Below are 22,165 nucleotides of genomic sequence, written 5' to 3'. Positions count from 1 at the left end.
ACTGCCTGGTTGTGTCTTTAAAGAGAAAGGGCATGCCCTCATCTCCACCAGCCAATATATGATAGTGGTGGTGAGTCATCGTGGACCATGTTGTAAAAGAGATTCCATGTAGAGAAACAAGGTAGGATCAGGGGTTCTGGAAAGCCTGATGGATCAGAAACTTTCCAGCCTACATCTCAATTATTACATGAGTGAGAGAGGCTATCATGTTTATAGCCCTGTTAGGGCTCTGTTACAAATAGGGGTGCATTCCACCTAAGGCTATGGGTGAGGGCAGCCTGTTGAGGGTCAGCATAGGAGCCAGAGTACTAGAAAAATGGAATCTGTTTTAAAACTAAGTCTACATACCAAGCCCAGTTTTTGCTCAGGTTTCATGTTTGCTGCAATGTTTCAGGGCTGATAGAGGTATGAAGGGAAGGTAATAAAACTCCATTAGTCCCTGCTATGTGGTAACTGATAGGTGCTAATGAATTAACTCAAGGGAGAAGTTACTGGCCTGAGGCCTCCAGGATTAAATACTGTGCATCAGAGACCGTGACTGGTGTCTTGTGGGGCCCCAGCCTACAGATGTGCTGTCTTGGACCAATCCAATGCTTCATAACAAAATTGTGCCTTAATTAAGAGATTTTTTAAATATAAATTTCAATTTGAAAAATCAGACAATTCAGGAAATGGGCCCCTAAATCTTGGCTTAGTCCTGATCATCTGGCACTTGTTCACAATGCTGGGGAGGCAAGGAGTGCACACTTGCCCTCCCTTGCCCATAGGCACAGATAGTTTTCCCTCTGGCCTAATCTTAGTTACACCACCTGCCAAACTCTCAAAGCACATGAATTTGTGACTCATGTTTTCTCTGTCACCTAATTATGGCCCTACCTCCCTAATCATCATGGAAGTCTGGCATTGGGCCAGCTCACTTTCTTTGACCATGTTTTACCAATAATATGTGCAGCTTTGTTTTTTTGTCCCAAGGCCTAGACTAAGGGTGTTCACAAGGCAAACAGACCTTGACTTTCTGCTCAATGACATCAGCTTTGAAAGGAATGCTCTGCATATGAGTTTACAGGATTCCTTCAGGACATATTTGTTAATTCCCCAAATCTTCTAGAAGTATGGAAGACCCAATGTGTCCTCCTCCTCACTCCCTTCACATTCATTTAAGGATATGTGTCCCATAGATATTCCAATTCAGCCAGTCGAGGTTGACAGGGCACCTGTGTGTCCACCAGAATGTCAACTGCATGTGCATTACTGATTCCAGCTACAGCCATGATCATGTGACCTTCAGGGAAAAGCCTGCCCACAGTGGAAATGATCATGACCTCTGGCCTAGTTCACCTTTTCCTCTGATGTGACCTGAGGCATGTGACTCCACCTTTCAGAATCTGTTTCAATTTCTATGGATAGCACTTTAAAGAGGTATCAAGAGGTGTCTGAACGATAAAACAAAATACTAGTGCCTCCAGCACAGTGCTGGGAGATAGGTACATGATCGACCTCAGCACACTCCATGCTCGCATTTCTTGCTAAGGAACAAATGTAGAAAGACACTAGCTGGCAGGTAGTAAGAAAGAGAGTGCATTTGGCTTGGGAGAGGGACTGAGGAGGCTTGTGGGTGCCACAGGGGGTCACTAGGGGAATATGTGTCCAAAGAAAGGTATGGAATGATTATGAGGACTTTGGTTGGCCATCAGATACACAGACAAATGCCTTCATCTCAGCAAGGGCTGCTACAGGAGAGGCAGCCAGAGGAGTCAGAGCCAGGGTCCCAGGAGGTAGATGTGACAGTCACCAATCACTTAACTATTGTACCCAGCCTGGCAAGACAGTAGATGGAGTAACAGAGCTGATGATAGAACTAATCAGGCAAATGAGATAGTAAAAGTCTTCTTAGATGTGTGCAATTTCTTAGTAAATATACAATATAAGTTAGTTATAATAATTATTATAAAACATACATAAAATTATACATAATAATTATAGTTAACTATGTTGCAGGTCAGGCACTACTCAAAGTGCTTTATCTGACTAAGACAAACTTTTACAATGACCTCTCCTGAGCAGGTACTATTACTATCAACACTTTACAGATGAGGAAACTGAGACACCGAGCAGTTAAGTGGTTTTTCCAAAGACACACAGCTGGGAAGTGACAAAATTGAAATGCCAAGTTCAAGATCCCAAGCAGTCTAGGTCCAAAGCCAGAACTCTCAGTTACCATCCTTCTCTCCCTCTTGTTTGATGTTTTTATGCCTCTGGGTTGTGACCAAGTCAGTCAGCTAGTTATCTGCATCCCTGAGCCCCACATCCAACTTTTACTTCATAAAGATGATGACTAAGCTTGAAGCCCACAGTTTCATTGCCCCTGCCAGAGGCTCCCGAGTACCTGCCACACCAACCAAAGGCTGTCTACCTCAGGGCCACATGACTCATCACCCTGGCCTCAGCTTATCAAACCCTAAGCAGGCACTAGAGGTCTGTTAAGGCCCTGTGAGCTGGCCTGGGACAAGGGCACTGCCTGGAGGAAAAAACTGGACCAACTAGTGTCTGATTGGGCTCCTCAGACACAGGGAGGGTGATACAGAAGGACAGCAATCCTCTGAGGATGTCTGTGTCTGAATGACTGACTCTCAGTAAGGACAATGCGTGTGATGGGACAGGGTGTGAGAGAAGTCAACATACAGACCAAGATTAGGCTTCAGGGTCTCAGCCAGGCCTTGGTTCAAATCTTTCCCCTCCACCTTTTATTGCTTGTTTCTAACATGTCAGAGCTAAAACCAGAGGGAGATTATAGAGCAACTAAAGATGGTGCAGACGGGTATCTAGAGCCAGACGGCTTCAGCTTGAATTCCAACTCCACTACTCACCAGCACATAACCCTAGGTAAGTTACTTAATCTCCTCATGCCTCAGTTGTCTTACTTGTAAAATGAGTGGTGACAGTTCCTACCGTATATGCTCTCTAGGAGGATTAAATGAGGTTTGGGTGAATGTACAGAAGTGCCTGGGATCAACTTTAACTTGCACGTAATGTACTCACGTTAAATGTTCTATTTACAACAGTGTCTGGCTCATTTTAAGCACGGTACCAGTTAAACAAAGCTCTTTCAAAGGATTGCTGTGGGCTCTTAAAGAAACAGCATCTGAAAATGGAATGGCTTGTACTTAATGAATGTTCCTTTCCTTGTGATGAAGACTTATTTAAAAAATCAGGGTCCTCCACTTTTTGGTCATTTGTCTTAGACTGTGCTCCCCACAGCCCTGCACTCCCCCTGCTTTGACTCAGCCTTATGCTGGGTGCCCCAGCACAGCCTGCCCTGGGTGTGGGCAGCACATGGTATGCACTCCAAAACACTTTCTTATTCATAAGCCAAGGATGCTGGGAACAACAGAGAGGACTGAAGGGGAGTAGATAAGTTTGGTCACTGTGGGACCTTGGCCAGCCCCCTAAACTTCTCTGGACCAAATCCTCATCTGTAAAGGAGAGTAATATCCTCGTCCTTTCACCTCACAGAGCTGCTGTGAGCATGAGGATTCATTTATTCTTGCACAAAGGAGCTGTGAGGTTCATTCTAAGTTTTTACAACCATGTAGCCAGAGAGGAGCTTTAAGGAACAAAAGCCTAAAGAGTCCAGGAAGCCAGATCCAGACCAGCTGATGAAAAATGTCTTCCCAGAAGGGTGTTTGTGTTCATTTGTGTCCCAAGCCAGAGACTTCTGTGTAATCATTCACCAATCTGACCCTGGCTGGGAGAAGGAGGGTGAGCAGGCTTGAATGCTTCAAAGAGGCCAAATTTGGGCATGGCTTAGGAGCTTGGTCAATGCAGAAGGTGGAAGGTGGCCAGGGGCTGGAGGAGGGGAACACTGCATTCCCCACTGCCTGGTAGTGACATTGATGACTGTGATTCAGGATTCTAGCTAGTCTCCTTCCCAGGTGCAAGGGCTTATCATGGACACAGGCAATATTCTGCCCTTCTCTAGAGTGAAGGGGTACTCCCAGGAAGGGGGAGTCCACCAGAGAAGCCAGGCAGGACCAAAGAATAGAACTGTGGACTGACATCAGGCAGGTGAGGACCAGGGAGGGGGCTCCATCAGTGATGTGTAAATGTGAGAATGGAGGATAAGAAAGACTACTCTACAGACAAGCCCCTGGGGCTGAAGTTGATAAGCAAGAAGTCACACTAGCAGTGCATCCTGTGGGAAATGTACCTGTGGGGTTAGAAAGTGCTTCCTAATCATTACTCAGACTTTCCTTTCTCCTACTGGAGTTCAGAATCTGTCCTAAGGTGCAGGGATGAGGTAGGAGGAGAATGTACTGAATACATGGGATGGGGGGAATGTGGTCAGGGAAGGTGGAGGGAAATCTGGTTCAGGCTGACCCCAGAGGATACAAAGCCCCTGAGAGCAGAGATTGCTGTGGATGAGTGTATATTGTGCACCACACAGCTGCAGAGTGCACAGTTCACAAAGCCAGGTCATTGCACTGCTTGGAGGACTGTACATAAGAAAGGGGTACTGGAGCAGGAGCTGGAGTGGGAGGCAGTGGCTTAATGCACAGGGACCTCATCTTCTCTCTCCAGAGATAGTGTCCTTGCTCAGTCCGGAGGTGGGGAGTAGGGAGGAAAGAGGTATCTACAGCATGAATGGCACCCTCTGGAGTTGTGTAACATGGAGTCTAGAGTCCTCTGCCAGGAAGCTAAACCAGGCCACTGATCTGGGCTTGCCAGAGCTGAGGATGCAGACAGGAAGCATGAAACCCTGCACAGACAGACACCCTTGTCCTTTCTGCTGGAAACACCTTGATAATGTTCATTTCCGGAGGCCATTGTGGGAAAGTGCTGGAGAACAAGTCAAAGCTTCGTGTTAGGGAAAAAGCACAGCTGGAGTGTTCCCCTGGGCCCCTTTGTCCCTCCTCTTGGTGCATACTGCTTTACAGCCCACAGACCCATTCAGCAACTCCTCCTCAAGCGCTGCCCCAGACCAACAAAGATAGAAACCCTGAATGCCACACCCTGGGGTGGGTGTGCTGGATACACAGGCTGTGTGTGCTGTGGTAGGCTGCATTCTGTGTTCTCAGGGCCTCCACTCTTGGAGCACCACAGATGTACCACATGCTCCAGGATGTGCACATGTCTGGAAGCATGTGTGCACATGGTGTCTGGGATCAGGTGTACTCAGAGCTGGTGAAACTGAAAGGGAACATCTGCTGGGTGGCCAGGGACAAACTGATGATATGATTTCTGGGAATCTGGGATGCAGGGAGATTAGAAGTCAAACCTCTGGGGAAAAGAAGGGGTGTGGCAGGTAATGGAAGCTGAGAGAACCCACAGGGTGGGTAGAGACCAGCTCCTCAAACTTGTGTCCCCTGATCTTCCCCCCCTACTATGGCTCTAAGCCCAGCTGTGAAGACCCCAGTCCTGGCTTGCCCCAGAGGGCGTCCTGGGAAAGTAGACAGGGTCTAGTCTTCACTTTCAGGAGAAAAAGTTCAGGCATAACCCTGCCAAGCCCTGTGGAAGTCCCAATTTGATAGAGGAGCAGGCTGCCCTGCCTAAGGAGACCCCAATCTGATGATGGAGACCAGATACCACCCCCAATATGCACCAGTCTGGCGGGGGCAGGGAGAGGAGGCAGTTCCTAAAGGCTGGTGCTGATGACAGCTGTACCCAGCTGCTAAATTTCTCCCATCCTGTGCCCAAGCCAGGGTAGTAGGATCCCTGGAGGAGTAGGGGTTCTCTGCTTCCAGTGGCGGTCAACCTGCCATCCCAGCCTCTGACAGTGGACAAAGGGCAAGGAGAGTGGCTAGGCCCAGGCTGGGGCGGGAAGAGCTGGGTTATAAATAGGTCTGGGAATCAGGCCTTCCGGGGAGAGCTGCATAGCCCTGCGATCCAGAATTAAGAGGAGAGATACTGATTCCGCCTTCCTGATCTATCTTAGTGCCAACCAGGGCCCAGCTTCCTCACCGCAAAGAAGCCACTTCTATCTCACAGCCTCAGTTTCCCTCTGAGTCGCCCCTTCTGGTGGATGTGTTTCTTAGCAACATTCAGTCTCAGTCTGACAGGACCGGGAAGTCTTTTTCACTTCTAAGCGCTTTCCAGGGTAGAGAGCTATTATGTTCCCTTCCTGACCACACCCAGACCCCTGGCGGGGGTCTCCGGCCCCTCCTACCTGCAAACACCGTGGAGCAGTAGGCATCACTGATGTCGGTGTCGGGGGTGTGGACATTCTCGGCGTAGAGGATAAAGACCCGCAACATGCCTGGCGCGCGTAGGACCCGGTGTGCCTCGGACGCGAAAAAGGCTGGGGAGGGTCGAGGCACAACCCGCGGGTCCCCTTATAGAGCGAGGCCGGTTCGGATCTCAGGCTCTCGGCCCCGAGCTACTGCTCTTAAAGGGGAGCAGGCCAAACGGGCCGCCCCCGGCTGCGCTCACCCCGCTGGTCAGAGGGCGTTGAGAGAACAGGGGCTTCTGTTCATTTTCCACCCCCGCAGTCGTCCTCAGGCTCCACAGAGCTGTAATTCAATGCTCCAGCAGCCCTGCCGGCGTTCCCAATGACACGGCACTTTGCACCTGGCGGTGGAACAGACACTGGGCGGCGGCCGCGATGGCCGGGTGCTGGACCAGAGCTCTGGACACCCAGCGCAGCCCAGATCCTGCTCCCGGACAGAAGGAAGGCTCGGCCCCTCCCTCCTCCGGCCCACCGAGCGCTGCGTCAAGCCTGTCGCCTGCTCCAGCCGTGGGGATTTATTTGATAACCCTCTCCAGAAGTCGGTCGGTCCGCCCTGGGTAGGAAGAGAAATCCGGAGAAGAGCTGGCGAGCAGGCGCAGGGCCGGCGCTCTCTCAGGGAGCTTAATTTCATTGGCGGACAGCTTAGCTACCTTAAAAACTTTGCCTCCTTTTCTGGTTGTTAAAAATAACACATGCTAACTTTACACAAAAGCACGAAGAAAAACATCTCTAGCTCTAAAAAACACCAGTATTAACCTAACATTTGAGTATTTGCCAATCCAGGTTTTCCCCTCTGAATATGTATATGCATGTTGGTAAGGGTATTTATGTCTGAGCTCTGAGCATGTATGCAATCCGTCTCACTTTCTCTTGTGACATTTTCTTGTATCAGTAAAAATTTTTCATAAGTGATCTTTTCGGTAGCTACACCACTGCTGAATCAGTGTAATAGATTCATAGAGCATTCTCCTATCGTTATACATTGAGACTCTTCCCAGATTCTTATTAAAATAGGTATATATTTTAATTAAAATTGGGATATAAACCTACCTTGAGCCCCACTCTGCTAGTTCCTCAGCCTTGGAATTACAAGGTTACAAGACCCGACTTTTTTTAGGTTCTAGTTCTTATTGCTAAATTGCTTTCCCCGCGCTATGTAGATCTGCACTCCCAGCAGCTTGTGACTCACCTTCTAAAGAGAGCCAGTTGGATGGGTGCGCAGCTGTCAGCAAACTTCCTCCCAAGCAGCCCACTGGGGCAGCAGAAGCACACAGGGTGGGGAAAGGCCAGCAGCTGTGGAGAGCTGGTTTTGCACAATATGGGGGCAATAGGAAAGGACCACACACCCCAAAGGTCTGTAATTTCAACATGATAGCAAATATTTCCTGTGGCCACTTAGGATCCTTCAGTAGCGATCTGTACCTCCTGCTTTTGCCTGTAACACAGCACATAGTGGTGAGGAAAGCAGAGGGGGCTGAAATTCAGTCATTTATTTAAGGAGTATGTATCAAGTCCTATGATAAGTCAGGCACTGTCCTGAGTGATGGGGATGCAAAGGTGAGCAGAAGTGACATGGTTCCTGTTATGGGCTGAATTGTGCCCAACCAACTTATATATTGAAAACTTACTCCTAGTACCTTGGAATATGACTGTATTTCTGGAGCTAGGCCTTTGAAGAGGTAATTAAGTTAAAATGAGGCTGTGAAAATGCAGATGAGCAAAGTAGAGATCAAAGCTGGAATGAAGGATAGAAATTCTGCAGAGTGGGTGAAGTCTTAATACAGAACTTGGCCATTCTGTGTTGCTGAATTAGGCTTGGATAAGGTGACTGATTTGATCGATGCATTCATTCACCAAGAATTATAGATTTGCCATATTTAAATCTTAGGAAAGGGCACCAAGGAGGAAGTAAAATTTAATTACTTTGGGAAGAAGGACAAGAGGCCCTGCTGATGTAGTTCAAATTGTCTATTTTAAAAGAAGTACAGTTTGGCTCTATGTAAATGATAAAGTAACATGAACCTGCACTATGGCAGAGCTAAAATTGGATCTAAGAAGAAACTAGCTGCTTGCAAATATGGTGTGACTAAAGTGATTTGAAAAGAATCGTTTTGTGTGTTAAACACTGATCTCACAACTCCTCTATTTATACACCAGGCTTTAAATTTTTTTCTGTATAGTCAAATTTTACTCAATGTGTAGGACATGTTTGGTGCCTTATTAAAAGAACCACTTTCTCTTGAGACTAATCAGGCTGAATCAATCAGATTTCTCTGTAAACAATTGGAATTGAGAGTGAGAGACACTGGCCTTGGTTGTGAGGATGGAGCTGACAGGAATAGAATGGGCTCAGGAGGGGCCACATGCATGGAGAGATACAGAATATTCTGCAGAGAAAAGGAGATTGGGAGTAGCAGTGAAGCAGGGAGAACAGAGACCTTTCTTCCTGTTGATCCTGAGTTCCACTCATGAGTCTCTCTGCCCATGAGTGCAGAGAAGGCCCTTGTGATGGTTACTTGACATTTTTGGCTCCCAGCTTTCAAAGTCCCCTTCCTAAAAACACCCTCTCTCCCACCCTAGTGAATAGTGAATAAAAGTGCCAAACTCATTTCTTGAAGCTTCAGAGTCAGGCTCCTGCTAAGTTCCCTTCATTTCCCAAGCCAAGGCCTTCAACTTCCCTTACCTGTGAGCCTTCCAAGCTCTCCTGAAATCTTATTTCCAGTGCCCAGGTTTGGTTGCTGTAGCTAGAGCCAGGAATTCTGACTGACAATACCCAAGTGTCTGCACATTTTGCTTAGGGTAACTTGAGGCACAGGTCTATTTCTTGCTGCAAAAGAACTTTGGCTATGAGAGTCAAAGTATATTAAGCACACTGGTGGTGTATATTTTTGAATACCTCCTCTTCTTTGAAATTATGATTGCCATCAGACCAGGAGAGAAGAGAGGAAATGGAGAATATGAGAAGTTAAGAGATTTTTGGTTTGGTTTTTTTATTGTTGGTGGTGGTGTTTTGGTTTTTTGAGACAGGTCTATGTAGCCCAGGTTGGTGCTGAATTCTCCATGAGAGCCTCAGCCTCCCAAATGTTGGGATTACAGGCATGTACCACTACACCTGATGGAATTAAGAGTCTTGATTTAGTCCAGAAAACTTCCCAGAGTATACGGTGAAATCTAGGGTGTGTGTGTGATTTTTGTGGGTTGAAGTTTATCCTTTACCTGGGACAGCATGAAATAACTATTGAATGCCACATATGGTTGCACAGACAGTGCACTGAAAATATAGAGACCTCCTAGTTCATAGCTCTGTATAGGGGCAGAAAAGGGGATGATCCCCTTCCTATTCATCATGGTTCATGGCTGACACCCTTATCCTAAAAGGTTAACAAAGAAGAGCTTAAAAAACTTATTTGATCATAGTTTTATGTGACATGGGGGCCTTCAGAATGAAAACCCAAGATCCAGGGTCAATGAGTTTGGACAATGTAGAAATGTGATTGGACGTGTCACTTTTTTTTTTAATCACTGTGACAAAATATCTGACATAAACAACTTTGAAGAAGAATTTATTTATTTAGCTCAGAATTTCAGAAGTTTCCATCTATCAGTGCAGAGAGGGTGTGGCAGAGCTGCTCATAGCATAGCAGCCAGGAAGCAGAGCCTGCACATGCTTACAGGGCTTCTCCTTTACTTTTTATTTCATCTAGGCCCTCAGACTATGGGATAGTGCACCTACCTTGAGGGTGGGTCTCCTCTTAGTTAATCCTGTCTGGAAGCACCCTCATAGACCCCTAGAGATATGATTTACTATCTCTGAGGTGCTTCTCAATACAATCGACAGTTAACAATCATAGACAATACGATGTAATGCTAATAGACTGTGTGAGGTCCCCCAGCAAAGCCTGTCCATCCAGATTTTTTTTTTTTTTGGTCCCTCTGTATATCCTTCCTTCCTCCCAGCTATGGGATAGGATTCTTTCTGAAATTGGGGAAGAAGGGGGTCTTATGATCTACTCTCAGGCAAGATAAGCCAGAGAACTTCTCTATTACCTGCTCCAAGACAGAAAAGGAAGGGTAAAGATTAAAGTGACTTTTTCAGACTTTATGGCTGGCTTTGGGGGAAGAGAGGTTCTAGTTTCTACGACTTGCCTTGGGGAAGAGTGAGGGGTGAGAGATAGGCAGGCAGAAGGTGAAACCTTGCTTCTGAATCCTTCACTTTGGGCTGTCATTTTCTGGGCTCCAATGCCTATCAAAGCCAGACCTTTGGCTGGAGGTGCTAAACAATAGGTAATCATCTGTTTTAACTCAGGGACTCCCCCAAAAAGAACTCTACTCACACACACAAGATAAAAATCTTCCCATGTAAAATTTTCAACTCTTCTTCTTACAGCTTCTACCTTTAATATGTGATCCCTGCTTCATCCCAAGTTACATAGGATTTACACATTTGCTTATATTTACCCAAAATTACCAGTTGAGTCTGTACAGTTTGGCTTCTTCTCTGGGAAAGAAAATAGTCCTTCCCAACTTGAGTAACTTAAGGGAAAGTTGTTTGAATCATCATGACCAATCCATTTTTGCTTCTATGAATTCAAGTCTTCTGGATCCACATGCTGTCATGTGAGCAAAGGAATCTTAGCAAAGGTCTTGGGTGTATCAAAGGAAGGGGAACAGATGGTAACTGCATCAGATCCCAGTTACCACACGATCATTGATGGATTTAATCTGAGTTTTAGTTTCCTCATCTGTAAGACAGATATAATCAGTTGCGGTGAGGATAATGAGACTAAAATGTATATGAAACACTATTTTAGGGTCATCCAAAATTGGGGGTGCCTTTCTTCCCTGACAGATGTGGGTTTTATTCCTTTTTTTCCACCTTAAATCACAGCAGGTAAGAAATTATAGCACTTCAAAACTGAGGCTGGTCAGATTTTATTTATCCTCTCAAATACAGATATATCTACTCCATTCTTGCCCTCTGCTAAAGGTGAGATTCAATTGTTTGTATTGTCCAGAGTCATGGGGTAGTCTTAAGTTTGCTTGTTCTCTGGAGCTGACAGAAGAAGGTACCTGCCTTTCATAGCCAAGTGTAACAGCAGAAAAAATGCCCCACCAAATATAAGTTCATTGCCTAATCACCAGAACTTGTGAATGCTTTCCATGGCAAAAGAGGTGATTAAATTAAGGACCTTGAGAGTTTATCCTGAATCATCCTAGTTGGCCATAAATACAACCACATGTATCCAAATAAGAAAGGCAGGGGGATATTACACAGGTGTAACACATAGACGGCAATAGAGACAGAGATTGAAATGCTTTGGCCACATGTCAAAGAATACAGTGACCAGCAACTAAAGAAGGCAAGGAACTGATCCCCCTCCAAAGCCTCCCTCTGGAGCAAGTGTGGCCCTTCTGACACTTTGATCTTGGATTTTTGGCCTCCAGAATTAGAATACAGTAGTTGTTTCAAGCCACCTAGATTGTGGTAATTGGTTAGAGCAGCTGTAAGAAATGAATACCTCAAGCCTTTGACTACAGACCATTGCTAAGGAGGCCAAGTGTTCAGACCACTTTTATTGTTCACTGTTACAGGGCAGAAACAGGCAGTGTGTGTGTGTGTACATGTGTGTATGCATGTGCTCATGCTCTCCAACCACTGTGTGAAACTAAAGGACATGTTTAACCCCTTTTTCCAATAGAAAATAGAAAAAATGAAGAAAGGGAAGATATAAGAATGAAAGCAAAGAGAGCTGAAGATGCTACCATGTTGGTTTTGAAGACGGAGGAAGCCAGGGAACACAGGCAGCTCCTTAAAACTGGAAAAGGAAAGGAAGCAAATTCTCCCCTAGAGTTTCCAGTGGGATCCCAGGCCTGCTACCACCTTAATTTTAACTCAGTAAAACCCACTTCAGATTCCGACCTCCAGAACTGTAATATTATATTAAGAATGGATTTGTGGTAATGTGCTACAGTCCAATAGGAATTTATGGACTGCTCTGGAGAAAAAAGCACCTACCAGAGTGCTGTGGGAAGCCCTGAAACCCTGGCTCTGGTGCTGCTGCTTCTGCATCCACCACCCAGGAAGAATGGAAAGTGGATCCCCGAAAGTGACTGCACTAATGAAAATGCATTTACAAGAAGGGTAAACTTAAAAAAATTTTTTATGAGTACCTATCAGTTATATAGAGGGTTTCACTGTGACATTTCCATGTAGCAGGGAGGAGGATCAGAAGAAAACAGTGTAGGTCTGAGTCCTGAGAAAGTAGCAGGGAAGGTAGGGATGACATAGCAGAGAGATAAAACCTGAGAAATCTGAACATGAGGAAGGTCACGTAGCACCAGGGAGGGGAAAGTCACATAGCATTAGAGTAAAGTAGCCAATAAAATTAAATATAACCATATGTGGATTAGACCTTGCTTTTTGCTTCTGTAACCTGCTTGCAAGGGTATATAAGGTGAGATCCCTTTGTTCTTGGGGCTCAGCCTTTGGACATGAGTCTGCTGAGTCTGTGCTGGCACAATAAAAAGTTGCTTCCTGCTAATTGCAAGTCCCATATCTCAGCTAGCAAACTCCCACAACATCCACATATGCTTACATTATGCCCTGATTAGGTTCATCCCCACCATCACTCTCTCATCTCCTCCCCTCCCCCTACTTAAAATGATTTTGACAGGTTTCAATGTTCTATCTTCATACAAGTATATAAAGTACACCAACCATATTCATCCTCCTTTACCTTTTCCATTTCCCCTTCCCCTCCCACTAGTACTCTCCTAACAAGACCTGTTTTACATTCCTGTCCTTCACTAAAGCCTGTATTAATTGTTCAAAGGGGTTTCAGAATGGTATTCCACCAGTGAATATGTTGTACTTTATCAGTCTAAGCCCCTTAGTCTTCCCTACCCTTTCCCCTCTACCCATTATTCAACAGCTTTCAGTGCTTTTGTTATGCGTTCTTCCTGCACAGAATATTATTCACTATCATTTTTTCCTCCCCCTCCTCCCCTAGTCGTCTTGCTTTGAAAACATATATATGCATATATATATATACACACACACACACACACACACACACATTAATGGTTACACAGACGTATGTGCATCTCTTCCACATTTGAGAAAACATGCAACCTTTGCCTTTCTGAACCTGGCTTACTTCACTGAACATGACCTCCAGTTCCATGCATTTACCTATAAATGACAATCTCATTCTTCATGGCTGAACAACACTCCGTAATGTATATATAACACATTCTCAATCCATGCATCTGTTGGAGGTCATGTGGGCTATTTTTATAGCTTGGCTATTGTGAATAATGCTGCAGTAAACATGGATGTACAGTGTCTTTATTATATCCTAACTTATATTCCCTCAGATATAAGCCCAGGAGCAGTATTGCTGGATCGTACGGTAGTTCTATTTTTAGTTTTTGGAGGAGCCTCTATACTGCCTTCTATAGTGGTTGTACTAATTTACATTCCCACCAAAAAGCTCCACCTGCACCCACATTTGTTGTGTTCCTGATGAAAGCCATTGTGACTGGATGTGAAATATTAATGTGGTCTTGATTTGCATTTTCTTTATGGCCAGGGATGTTGAGAATTTCTTCATGTGTTTTTTTGGCCATTTGTACTTCCTTTCAAAAATTTCGGTTCAGTTCATTTGCCCATTTCTTCATTGGGTTAGTGATTCTTTGGGAGCTTATTTTGATACGTATAAATTCGGGTTATTAATCCTTTGTCAGATGTATAACTGGCATTTTTTTTCCCCTATTCTGTGAGCTATCTCTTCAGTCTGATGACTTTCCTTTGCTGTGCAGAAGCTTTTTAGTTTCATGCAGTCCCATTTGTAGATCCTTTCATAAAAGGATCTGGCCCAACAAGCCAGTCAACAGAAGTGGCATCCTTATAAAAGTAACAATGATGGGCACAGCACTGTTTCTTGAAAGAACATATTATCTTGGGGAGAAGAAACACCCCCTACACACACACAACAGTTATTACGCATCATGTACTGTAGAAAACTTGGGAAAATACAGAAAAACAGAAAAAATCATCCATATATCACCACTCAGAAAATCAACTACCATTTTTCTTCTAACCAATTTTTATGATTAAGATTATATAGCATCATTTTAGTTCATTGTTAAATATTGTATATGAACATTTCTCACTACTATAAATCCTCTGAAAATATTGCTTTTATTGATGACAATATTCAACAAGGCTTCATATTCTGGTAGGGATGAGTGGCTCACACCTGTAATCCAAGCTACTCAGGAAGCTAAGATCCAGTACAGGGCAGTACAGGGGTTTGAACTCAGGGCCTTATGCTTGTTGGGGAGGAGCTCTACCACTTGAGCCAAACCACCAGCCCTAAGGCTTCATATTCTGAAATTGACTTAATGTTCTCATTGCATATTTAAGCTGTTTAAGGCTTCCTGTTTAATGAGTAACAGTGCAGTGGATAGACAAAAAAAAAAAAACACAGAATGGATTTCTAACCAAAGATGTAATGTGACAACACTACATGATTTCCACATTATCAGTCCTCTGAAAAGTCACAGATCCTTGCGAAGCTTGTCAAGAACCACAGACCCTGGTTGCACTCTGGTCATCTCATCTGCTTTCCCTGAGAACACTCATGGTAGTATAAGAGAATTTCAAGTTCCCATGACAGGGTCTTTCCTGAGAATCAGCTATAACAAATGCTTAGTAAACACTAAAATAAATAGAAACCATTCTATCTGCTCAGGCTTGGCTACTGATACAGTGGGAGTGTGCTAAGAATAGAGAGGTGAGACCTCTGGTCTGAAATTCTCCCAAAAGCCCTTACTCTTCTCAGCAAGGAGTAGAGAGAAGGCTATCTGCTGAGCTGCAGGAGCTCAGCTTTGGGGTGAATGTGAGTGGGTCAGTTTGTGTACACAGTCCTCACTTTGAATTTATTCAGAGGATGAGGAGCCTCTCAACAGGATGGAGGAAAGTCAACACACACACACTGTGATGGTTGAGTGAGTGAATTTGACTGGGCTAAAGGATGCCTAGATAGTTGGAAATCATTGTTCAGTATCTAGGAGGGTATTTCTGGAAAAGATTGGCATTTGGTTAAGTAGACTGAGTAAAACAGATCTACCATCCCCAGTGTGGGCAGGTACCATCCAATCTATCAAGTGTCTAAACAGAAAAAGGTGGACTAGGGGTCAATTCACTCTCTCTTCATGACTTAGAACACGCATCCCCTTCTGCTCAGAGCTCCAGCCTTGAGCAACCTTCCAATCCCCAGGCCACTGGGTTCTGACTTTCCTGGTTCTCCAGCTTTCAGCTGGTAAACTGCAGTACTTCTTGGCCTCCATAATAATGTGAATCAACTCCCACAATAAATCTTACTCTCTTTCTACATCCTGTTGTTTTTCTTTCTCTGGGAACCTACGTAATACACATATACAAGACTTCTCAGAAAGCAGGAAGAGTCAGAAGACGAGGGTCCGACAGGAATCAAATTTTTTCTAAAGTGGGGTTATCACCTCTTCTGGAAGAGGCCACAACATTCCAGAATACACTAATATTAGGAAATGTGAAGAAACCTGTTCAAGTCCCAGGAGTAGGCAGAGTCAAGTGCTGGTGCTAAGTGGGCCCCTGCTGATGTGCAGAATTATGGCACAGGCAGAGCTAATGCAGGTACAGGGAAGGCTGAGTGTCCTTGCTCAGTGTCTTCAGGCAGAGAGAGGCCAGAAAGCTTTCTAAAGCTCAGAGACAAAAGATGTCTGTTGATTCATGGGGCTAGACCATCAAAAAAGGCCTAGCAGACATCTCCAGAAGAGGGCAATAAATTGAGAATACTTTTGTTTTCCTTTTTGGCAGAAGGTCCAGAACATTGGAAAACAAAGAACATCAAGGGATGTAAATATGTGACTTAACTGGTGTCCTAAAGCATGGTCAATCTGAAGGCTCCTACATCAGAACTGGTTTGTAAGAACAAGAGATTTCTGGGTCCCCATCCACTTCCCAAACTATTGAAACAAAATCTCAGGAAATAGCCCAGCAATAAGGTTCTCAAAAGCTTCTCACTTAATCTCATAGAGACCAAAGACAACGAACCCAATGGCATAGATGGTGTCGAAAGAACAGGCTTTGGCTCATAACTTAAAATACCAGATGAATGCACTTGAGTCCAGATACATTTCACAAGGACTAAAAAGACTGTCTGGAGATGGCCCTTAAGTAGAAAGGGGGACTGAAGAGAAGGGGAAATGTTATGGATTGCATATGAAATGTCCCCCAGGTTTCACGTATCAAAGGCTTGGTCCCTACTGCAGAAGTGTTCAGAGGTGAACGGATCATGAAGGCTCGCCTCACCAATGGGTTGATCTATAGCTGAAGGGACTATTGGGAGGTGGTGGATACTACAGGAGATGGAGTGTCATTGAAGGGAATATTTCACTGGAGGTATGTCCTTCAAGGTTTAATCTTGTCCCTGACCCGTTCTCTTTTTGCTTTCGGGGCCACCATGAGGTGAGCAGCTTTGTTCCACCATATGCTCCTCACCATGATGTTCAGCCTCACAACGGCCCAGAAACAAGGAGGCCTGTTGGACTGTATACAATCTCTGAACCATGAGGCAAACTAAGTTGTTTCTTCCTTTAGATTGATTTTCTTAATTTTGTAACAGCAATGAAAAGCTGACTAACATGGGAGACAAAGTGAGGAACATAATATTCGGCTAAGAACTATAAGCCCAGCAGAACAAACAATGGCAGCAGTATAAAAGAATGACTAGAGTCACCCTGAGTGGATTCAAACTTTATCTACTAGTGTATGTAGACCCTTGTTATGGTTTCTATATTGGTTTGGGAGTCACCTAAAGGTCCATGATGAAGACTTGATCTACAGGATGGTACTATTGGGAGGTGGGACCTAGTGGGAAGTCCCTAGGTCATTGGGGGCATCCTGCAAGTGATTATGGGACCCATTGTTTTCTCTCTACTCTGGTTTGAGATGTGACCATCTTTCTCCAACAGATGCCCTTCACCACATTGTGTTATCTACCACTTGCCAGAACAAAGCTGACCTAAGTACCACGCCTTTGAATCTTCAAATCTAAGATAAGAAAACCTTTTCTCCTTATAACTTAATTGAGCAGGTGCTTCACTGTAACACAAAGCACACAAAGTTTATTGTGGGACTGAGAAAGTTCGTTTTCTTTGTATATTAAGTATTTTAAGATAAATAGGTATTGAAAATTTTGTCGGATGCTTTTTCTGAATTGATATGATCATTTTCTTCTTTAGTCCATTAGTATGGTGGATCACAGTAATGCCCTGATACTGAACCAGTCCTGCAGTTTTTAAATTCATGAGTAATGTTACCTTTTATTTTCTGAAATATATAATTCAGAATTGTATAAAACCAATCCTTCTTTAGGTATTTAGCAAAATTCTCCAGTGAAACCACCAGGGCTTGGAGATATACTTTTCAAGACTGTTTCATTACATTTCCAATTATCTTTGATGGTATTAGGATTATGCCAGTCCACGACTGCATCTAGCCACGTTTTAGTACTTTTACAATTTTGAGGAATTCACCATTTCTTCCAATTGTTGAATCTGAATATAGAGCTGCATTCCTTTATTATTCTTTTAGTATGTATGATGTTCTGGGTTTTTTTTTTTTTTTTTTTTTGTGGTCCTGGGGCTTGAACTCAGGGCCTACACCTTGAGCCACTCCACCAACCCTTTTTTGTGAAGGGCTTTTTTTTGAGATAGGGTCTCAAACTATTTGCCCAGATTGGCTTCAAATCACGATCCTCCTGATCTCTGCACCGTAAGTAGTAACGATTACAGGTGTGAGCCACTGATGCCCAGCATTATATCCATATTTAATTCCTAGTGGCTTGGGTCTGTTGTCTTAGTCGTCAAACTTATTAGAGGTTTATTCTTTGAAGGACAAGCTTTTTGTTTCCTTTGTTTTCCTATTTTCAATTTCACTTATTTTTGCTCCTTTATGATTTCTCCCTTTCTGTTTTTCAGGTTTAGTTTGCATGGTTTTTCTAGTCTCTCGAGGAAAGAACTGAGATGACTGAGATCTATCTTCATTAGCTGAATTCCAGAGTTTGTATTTTCTTTCAATTCCATATAGCTTTGAAAATTTCCTTTGAGACTTCCTTTCTGACTGATGGGTTATTTATAAGTGCATTATTTAATTTTCAAAGTGTTGGTGATTTTTTCTGTTATTAGTTTCTAGTTTGATTCCATTATGGCCAGAATATGGTTTGTATCTTGGCTTGTATGTTTCATGGGGACACTGAAAACAATGTATATTTTTCTTTTGGGTGGAATGTACTATAAATATCAATTACATACTATTGATTGATGTGGTAGGGTTTTTTGGGCAGAGATTATTACAATCTGGCTTGGCTTAAAATTACAGCAGTTCACAATGTTAAAAACTTACAACACTATAATCCCATTTTATGTTCTAACCTTACTCCCCTTTGTCGTTTATATTACTTCCCTGTATGTTGAAATCTTCACATCTATGCCACTTGGTAAGCATTTAGCATAGACTATGCTTTCAAATATCTTTTTATGCTCATGTTCTCATACAAGCCTTTCAAAAGAATAAAAACATGTTTTATATAGATATGCTCACATAGTACTCATATATATGTATTTAAGTTCAGTACCTCAGAAGCTTATATATAGGTGCTAAAGGTTTTTCTGATGGAGATTTATAGATGTCAGAGCAAAGTGCTAAGAGTCATACTTACTTTTCTCCGTGGACTCTGGTACAGAATATTGTGACTCTTTTCTCATCTTTAAGTCTTTAAAAGTAATCTCATAAAAAGCACTCCTTAAAAAAAAAAAAGCAAAAGCCAAACCCAAAATTTTACCAAAAAGACTTTCTTTCAGCTCACAGAACTTGTAGTTTAATTCCTTCAAATTCTGTAATCTATAAAAGGTTCAGCATCTCATTCCTTATATTTATACATATGCAAGATATTTTTTGGCTCTTTTCCAGCATCAATCTATTTTTATCATTAGTGGCTCCTATTTTAAGCATGTGATCACTGATGACTTCATCACTATTAAAGCTTGACAACACTTAGAAATTTGCTTTGTTTTTTAAAGGACATCACAAAATTAAAAGAAAATTACCTATATTTGGAAGGGAAACAATATAGGATGTAGTAAAAAAGGTATAATACATCTTTATAAGTTTGACTTCAGAACATAAAATGTTTTATGTAATTATAACAGAAAAAAATTTTAAAAAGTAACCTCTAAATATAAAGCTAAACAAATGAGTCTTGATAGGAATCCAGGTGGTAGTAAAACCACTAAGAAGAACTACTCTAAATGAAAGTTCTACAATTTGAATGAATATGCTTAATGACAAAACAAAAAACAAAACTGAAGATATCTTTTTAAATGTTTTTAGTAATCATTGTTGGTTGTAGCCTTGAAGAATTATCCACTGTTCCTTAAAGAAATGGCTGACTTCAGGTCTGGGGCAGGAATTGTACATTCAATCAGAACATCCTGAAACATCTTGGTGTACAGATAGCAAGAAAGCTATGAAACCTCATAGTGTCATGTTGAAAGGAATGAGGAGTCAAATAAAAAATGGGACAATCTGCCCATTGATGAAGCTAGTATTACAATAGTATGAAACAAATGTTGTAATTCACAGGTTTATATTAATATTTTTATAAAGGAAATTTATCATTATTGGTAGATGTCAAGAATGCAACTCATTCTGAAAAAAACAAAACAAAAAACTGGCAAAAAAGGGAAAAGCATCAAGTACTTACCATGTCTTTCTTACGCAAACTATACCTGAGCAACCAAATAGCAGACAGTTTCACTCTTCACAGAAACATTCCCACTTACACATGAAGATGGAACAGAATTAAAATGCCAGAATAAAGACAATTAAAATACCACTGTTTTGCAATTCCAAATTAGTAAATGAACTAAAATTAAGCATCCACTGCTACCTAAATTCACAAGACAATAATCAGACATTCTGTCTCTTCTGATCAGGAAACCACATCACCCCCGAAGAAGTCTTGCTAAAAAGAAAAAAAGTGAAATTATAATCAAGTGTCTATATTCAATTACCAATTTATAAGGTTTGCAGGACAAGACACATGAAAGCTACTACTGGTTGCAATCAACAAAATCCAGACCAAGAGAAGCCTGTCAGCAGTGCTTCTCAAACTATGAGCTTGATCAGTTTCTTTTTCTCCCTAGTATTCAATCCAGTGCACATGAATACTTTTGTAATATGAAATTTAAAATTTCTCACAAAACAAATATATCCAACAAAGTATTCAGTGTCTTTAACAAATAAAAGTAGTTAAGAACTCTTCGTATCTATTTTTATCTTATATACTGAAGTGCCTTCAATTACATATATTGAGGAGCTTGGGTATCAAAATCAGAGCCTCACACACGCTAGGCAAATGCTCTACCACTGAACCACACTTAGCCCCAAAATCTGTATTTTTAATTATCTAGTTTAAAAGACCTATCAGCCAGTCATAATGTACAGACCTTATTTGGATCTGGATTCAGGGGCAGCACACAAAATAAGAAGACACACACACACACACACACACACACACACACACACACACGGATTGGGGTTTGAACTCAAGGGGTTTTTTTGCACTTGCAAAGCAGGTGCTTTAATGCTCTAGTTCATTTTGCTCAGGTTACTGGGTCTTGCAAAGTATTTGCCCATACTGGCCTCAAACTGAGATCCTCCTGATCTCACCTTCCCAAGTAGATAGGAATACAAGCATGAGCCACTGGCATCCACCTGAGTAAGCAATATTTCTAATGACACTGGTTACTTAAAAGGACTGGAGGAGTGGCTCAAGGTGAAGGCCCTGAGTTCAAGTCCCAGTACTGCCAAAAAAAAAAACCCATCACCTTTTAGAAATACATAATGTAACATTTATGGGTAAAATTAATATAATGGAGATTTACTCTAAAATAATGTAAGAATTAGTAGTGGAGATGATAGAAAATAATGAACAGAATAATATAAAATGCTTTATATAATTATAACAAAATTAATGTATATATGTATGTGAATATGTGTATGTGTTTGTACGTAGACATGTATCAATGAATGACTGGCCTTGAGTTGATAATTATTGAGACTAAGTAATCATATGAGGATAAACTACCTTGTTCTGTCTTTTTAATGTTTGATATTCTCTACAGTCAAGTAATATTAAAATAAATATTTTAAGTTTTAGAGAAATCTGAGTCTTGCATTAATTTTTTAAGAACTAATTACAAAGGAGCAGTTTTGGGGAAGCAAGTTTCCTCAGAATTCTTAACAGAACAGGTAATAAAACTGAGAAACTTCTGTAGAGGTCAGTGCCATGTGTTTTTTTTTTTTTTTTTGCTTGGCATCTAGATGATGAAATAAATGACAGAAACTTTAAAAGCAAGCTGCAATCTAAATTACACTATTTAACCAACTAGTAAGTAGAAACTACTAGTGTCTTCTGAAAACATCAAGAACAATTAGAAAATTATACACAAAGAATCAATGTTTATTTTTTAAAAACCTGGCAAAAATATTTTGTATCTGAAGCCCCATGATAAAACTCATAAGCATTAAGTGGAGAAAATTATTTATAGTGTATAATTAGCTTATATCAATCACTGAGATAAAACATAAAACTCTCCTACCACTTTTATGCTTTAGCAGTTTCTTATATTCTAATTTAGGATCCCAAATTCCAAAGCAGAGAACAGACTTCTTCCAAGTAATTAAGTATAAGAAAGTAAGAGGTGCACACTTCTCCAAGGTTGGTCCAAGTAAGACTAAAGCTTAAAACTTCCCTGGCTGGAAAAGTTCCAGAAGTAGGCCCAGGAAAAAAGAAGATTCTGAGACTGTGGTGTTTTACCTTACTGACCTTT

The 22,165-nt window shown here is 42.2% G+C and overlaps 1 protein-coding gene across 9 annotated transcripts in view; it reads right to left on the bottom strand.

Moving 5' to 3' along the window:
- Window positions 1-6,786, bottom strand: part of Dysf (dysferlin) — a 204,423-nt gene extending 197,637 nt beyond the window's left edge. For 7 of the 9 annotated variants that reach the window (XM_074049944.1, XM_074049940.1, XM_074049947.1 and 4 more), the window contains exon 1: window positions 6,164-6,785. In XM_074049944.1, the coding sequence (XP_073906045.1) occupies window positions 6,164-6,251 (88 nt within the window). In that variant the 5' untranslated portion in view covers window positions 6,252-6,785. Of the gene's footprint in view, window positions 1-6,163 lie in introns of all 9 variants that reach the window. The other 2 variants (XM_074049934.1, XM_074049942.1) reach the window with 1 other exon arrangement.
- Between the last annotated feature and the right edge of the window lie 15,379 nt (window positions 6,787-22,165).

This window comes from Castor canadensis, chromosome 12 (genome assembly GCF_047511655.1).
Source record: "Castor canadensis chromosome 12, mCasCan1.hap1v2, whole genome shotgun sequence".
NCBI classification, from domain to species: Eukaryota; Metazoa; Chordata; class Mammalia; order Rodentia; family Castoridae; genus Castor; species Castor canadensis.
Note: the sequence above shows the minus strand (reverse complement) of the source record. Positions and strands in the feature narration are given on the sequence as shown.